This window comes from Myotis brandtii, unplaced genomic scaffold (assembly GCF_000412655.1).
Source record: "Myotis brandtii unplaced genomic scaffold, ASM41265v1 scaffold1166, whole genome shotgun sequence".
NCBI lineage: Eukaryota > Metazoa > Chordata > Mammalia > Chiroptera > Vespertilionidae > Myotis > Myotis brandtii.
In genome coordinates, this window is record NW_005354034.1 from 55,565 (window position 1) to 59,466 (window position 3,902).

Genomic DNA, 3,902 nt, shown 5'->3' on the forward strand with positions numbered 1-3,902 from the left:
TGGCTGTGGCCGTGGCCGTCACCCGGGAGAGCGTGTGCGGGAACAGAGGGCCCGGCGTTCGCTGTCACTGAGGTAAGAACCCGGGGCGCCCTCAGGAGTTGGGCAGCTCGTGGGAGATGAACTGTTTTAGTCTTTCCAGGTACTGTGCGTAAAGTTCTATGTCGTTGTGGCCGGCGCCCTCCACCCACAGGGGCTCCACGGCCCGCGGGCAGCGCTCGTACATGGCCAGGCCGTGGGAGAAGTCGATGACCTCGTCCTCCGTCCCGTGAATGACCAGCACCGGGGAGGTGACCTTAGAAATCTTGTCGATGCTGCGGAGAGAAGAGGGGGTGGGGCGGGGGGAGAAAGGACTTTTGAGTGAAGCTCACAGACGACATCCCAGACCAATTCCTCTTTTTCTAGGTCAGCGGTTCTCAACCTGGGGGTCGCAACCCCTTTGAGGGGTCCAACGACCCTTTCGCAGGGGTCGCCTAAGACCATCGGAAACCACATCTATAATTACAGATTGTTTTTGTGATGAATCGCGATGCTTTCATGATGTTCAATTTGTAACAATGAAAATAAAGGGTGTCCCAAAATTCACGCAAGAAGTAATTTTGATGGAAAACACAGGTTTATAATTAAAAATTGTAAATTTTTTATGGATTCTAAAGTAGACAGTCTAGGGTTATGTATGGAATAGCACATCGGGTAAATGGCCTCCACGGCTTTGCTGGCACAGACGCAAAGCCGCGGTCTTCATTGGTCTTCCTTGTCCCTGCTCCTGGGCCATCATTGGTACTTGGTGATGCTTATCAAATTGAAGGGATTGACATCAAAGGGCCACAGATATTAGAATCTGATTCAATCAACCAAGTAAAATTAGGCTTTTATTTTTTGTTGTTGTTGTTGCTAATGCTCACGCAAAATTCAAATCTTGCGTGAATTTTGGGACACCCTTTACATCCTGCACATCAGATATTTACATGACGATTCATCACAGCAGCAACATGACAGTGATGAAGTAGCAACGAGAATAATGTTATGGTTGGGGGTCACCACAACAGGAGGAACTGTATTAAAGGGTTGCGGCATGAGGAAGGTTGAGAACCACTGCTCTAGAAATTCTTAATTTTAAGATACTTTTTATTGATGTCAGAGAGGAAGGGAGAGGGAGAGAGAGAGAGAGAAACATCCATGATGAGAGAGAATCATGGACCGGCCGCCTCCTGCACGCCCCCCACGGGGGATGGAGCCCGCAACCCGGGCCTGTGCCCTGAGCGGGAATCGAACCCTGACCTCCTGGGACCGTTCTCTTCAAAGCAATCGCTCACATGGTTAAACAGTGACCAGAGCCGGGAGCCTTTCGCCCTTTGCACAGGAGACCTCATGGGACGTGGAACGGGGGGCGTGGGCGAGGAGAAAGGTCATCTGTGTAGCAGGGAGGGCCCGAAGCTCAGAGATAAACCGCCATCCGAGGCCACGGGGACAGCGAGGGGCGGTGACGTCACACACATTCCTCCCGTCTGCAAACAGCTGCCCAGCCGTGAAGAGCGACGCCCGGAGGATGGCAAAGCCTCGCCCGGGCCGTGTCCCTGGCCAAGATCAGAGCCACGGCAGCAGCCGCAGCCTCGCAGGTTAAGAGTCGTGTTTATAGCCCTGGCTGGTGTGGCTCAGTGGATAGAGCGTCGGCCTGTGGACTGCAAGGTCCTGGGTTCGATTCCCGGTCAAGGGCACATGCCCAGGTTTTGGACGGGATCCCCAGTGGGGGGCGCGTGGGAGGCAGCTGATGAATGTTTCTTTCTCATCAATGTTTCTATCTCTCCCTCTCTCTTATTTTGTCTCTCTCTAAAAATCAACAACAAAAAATATTTTTTTAAAAAGTGTGCAAGTCCCTGACGGCATAAAAACATTTTTTTTTAAAAAATCAAGGAATGTCCTAACCGGTGTGGCCTAGTGGATAGAGCGTCGGCCTGCGGACAGAAGGGTCCCAGGTTCGATTCCGGTCCAGGGCATGTACCTTGGTTGCGGGCACATCCCCAGTGGGAGGTGTGCAGGAGGCAGCTGATCGATGTTTCTCTCTCTCCCCCTTCCTCTCTAAAACCAATAAGTAAAAATTGATTTTGAAAAGGAGGGAGCGTGGGCAGGGTAGAAGGGGTCAATAGAAAAAAAACGGGGGGAAACATGTAATACTTTCAAAAATAAAGATTTTTTAAATATATATTTTTATTGCTTTCAGAGAGGAAGGGAGAGGGAGAGAAACAACCATGAGTACAGAGAACCATGGACCGGCTGCCTCCTGCACGCCCCCTACTGGGGATCGAGCCCACAACCTGGGCATGTGCCCTGACCGGGAATCGAACCCAGGACCCTTCAGTCCGCAGGCCGACGCTCTACCCACTGAGCCACACCGGCCAGGGGCAAAAATAAAGATTTTTTTTGAAAAAAGAACATGGGAAGGGACCCTCCTTTATGAGATCTTCGTTTTTCATTTCTTTCTTTATTATGTTTTTTAATCTTCCCTGGAGGATATGTTCCCATGGATTTTTAGAGAGAGTGGAAGAGAGAGGGAGAGATAAGAGAGAGACATCGATGCGAGAGAGACGTGTGCCCTGACCGGGAATGGAACCGTGACCTCCTGGTTCATAGGTCAAGGTCGACGCTCGGCCCCTGAGCCCCGCCGGCCGGGCCCCCGAGGCCGAGTTTAGCCCGACGCCCCGAGGGCCGCACACTCCACCCTCCGGCAAACACTGGCGTGAGCTGAAGAGTCATTCAGAAAGGCTGTTCGCTCTGTTGCCAGGGCAACACACCCCAAGCACCTCCCTTTCAGCCACTGGCCGGCCTCTCGTTCCCAATTCAGTGCCAACCAGGCCGCCCGGGAGGCGCCCGTAGGCCACTTAGCATTCCGGGCCCCAGCCCTGGAGCGGGCAGCGCTGGGCGCTCCCAGGGCACGGAATTCACCGGGTCCCGGCACACGCGGCCTTGAACTGGCTCACCCCAGGGGTCACCATGCCCCTCCTGGTGAACAAGGCCGGCTGTGCATGCACAATTACGTGACCACAGTTCACCCGCAGCAGCTGCAGAAGGACCATCAAAATCCTCAAAGCCCGGCCCGTGTGGCTCAGTGGTTGAGCGTCGGCCTGTGAACCAGGAGGTCACGGTTCGATTCCCGGTCGGGGCACATGCCCGGGGTGCAGGGTTCGATCCCGGGCCGGGGAGTACGCGGGAGGCAAGTGATGGATGTTTCTTTCTCACATCAACGTTCCTCTCTTGCTCTCTCTCTCTTTCCTGTTCTCTCAATATCCCTGAAAATGTCCTCAGGTGAGGATTAAAAAAAAAAAAAAGTTCAATATCCCTGAAAATGTCCTCAGGTGAGGATTAAAAAAAAAAAAAAAAGTCCCTCCCACTTGTGCTCAGTGCTGACAGCGCCAGCCCTCAGATGGAAGGGTCCCGGGTTCAAATCTGGTCAAGAGTGCGGACCTCGGTGGCAGGCAGGCTTGCTCCCCAGGCCTGGCTGGGGCGCCTGCAGGAGGCAACCTGTGGATGTGTCTCTTGCATCCGTGTTTCTCTCTCTGTCTCTCCCCGTCCCTTCCTCTCTCTCTAAAAATCAATCCATGCCCTGGCCGGTGTGGCTCAGTGGGTAGAGCGTCGGCCTGCGGACTGAAGGGTCCGGGGTTCGATTCCGGTCAAGGGCATGTACCTGGGTTGCGGGCACATCCCCAGTGCGGGGTGTGCAGGAGGCAGCTGATCGGTGTTTCTCTCTCATCATCGATGTTTCTAGCTCTCTATCCCTCTCCCTTTCTCTCTGTAAAAAAATCAGTAAAATATATTTTAAATAAATGAATAAAAATAAAAATCGATCCATGGGAAAGTGCCCTGGGGTGAGGATCCACTACAGCAAGAAGCAAACCTGTGGTGCCTGC

The 3,902-nt window shown here is 53.2% G+C and overlaps 1 protein-coding gene across 1 annotated transcript in view; it reads right to left on the reverse strand.

Annotated features, from left to right (window-relative positions):
• Nucleotides 1-6: 6 nt before the first annotated feature.
• Nucleotides 7-3,902, reverse strand: part of ABHD17C (abhydrolase domain containing 17C) — a 37,843-nt gene continuing 33,947 nt past the window's right edge. Inside the window, exon 5 of the mRNA XM_014529182.1 lies at nucleotides 7-327. Coding sequence (XP_014384668.1) covers nucleotides 92-327 — 236 coding nt within the window. The 3' untranslated portion in view covers nucleotides 7-91. The remainder of the gene's footprint in view (nucleotides 328-3,902) is intronic.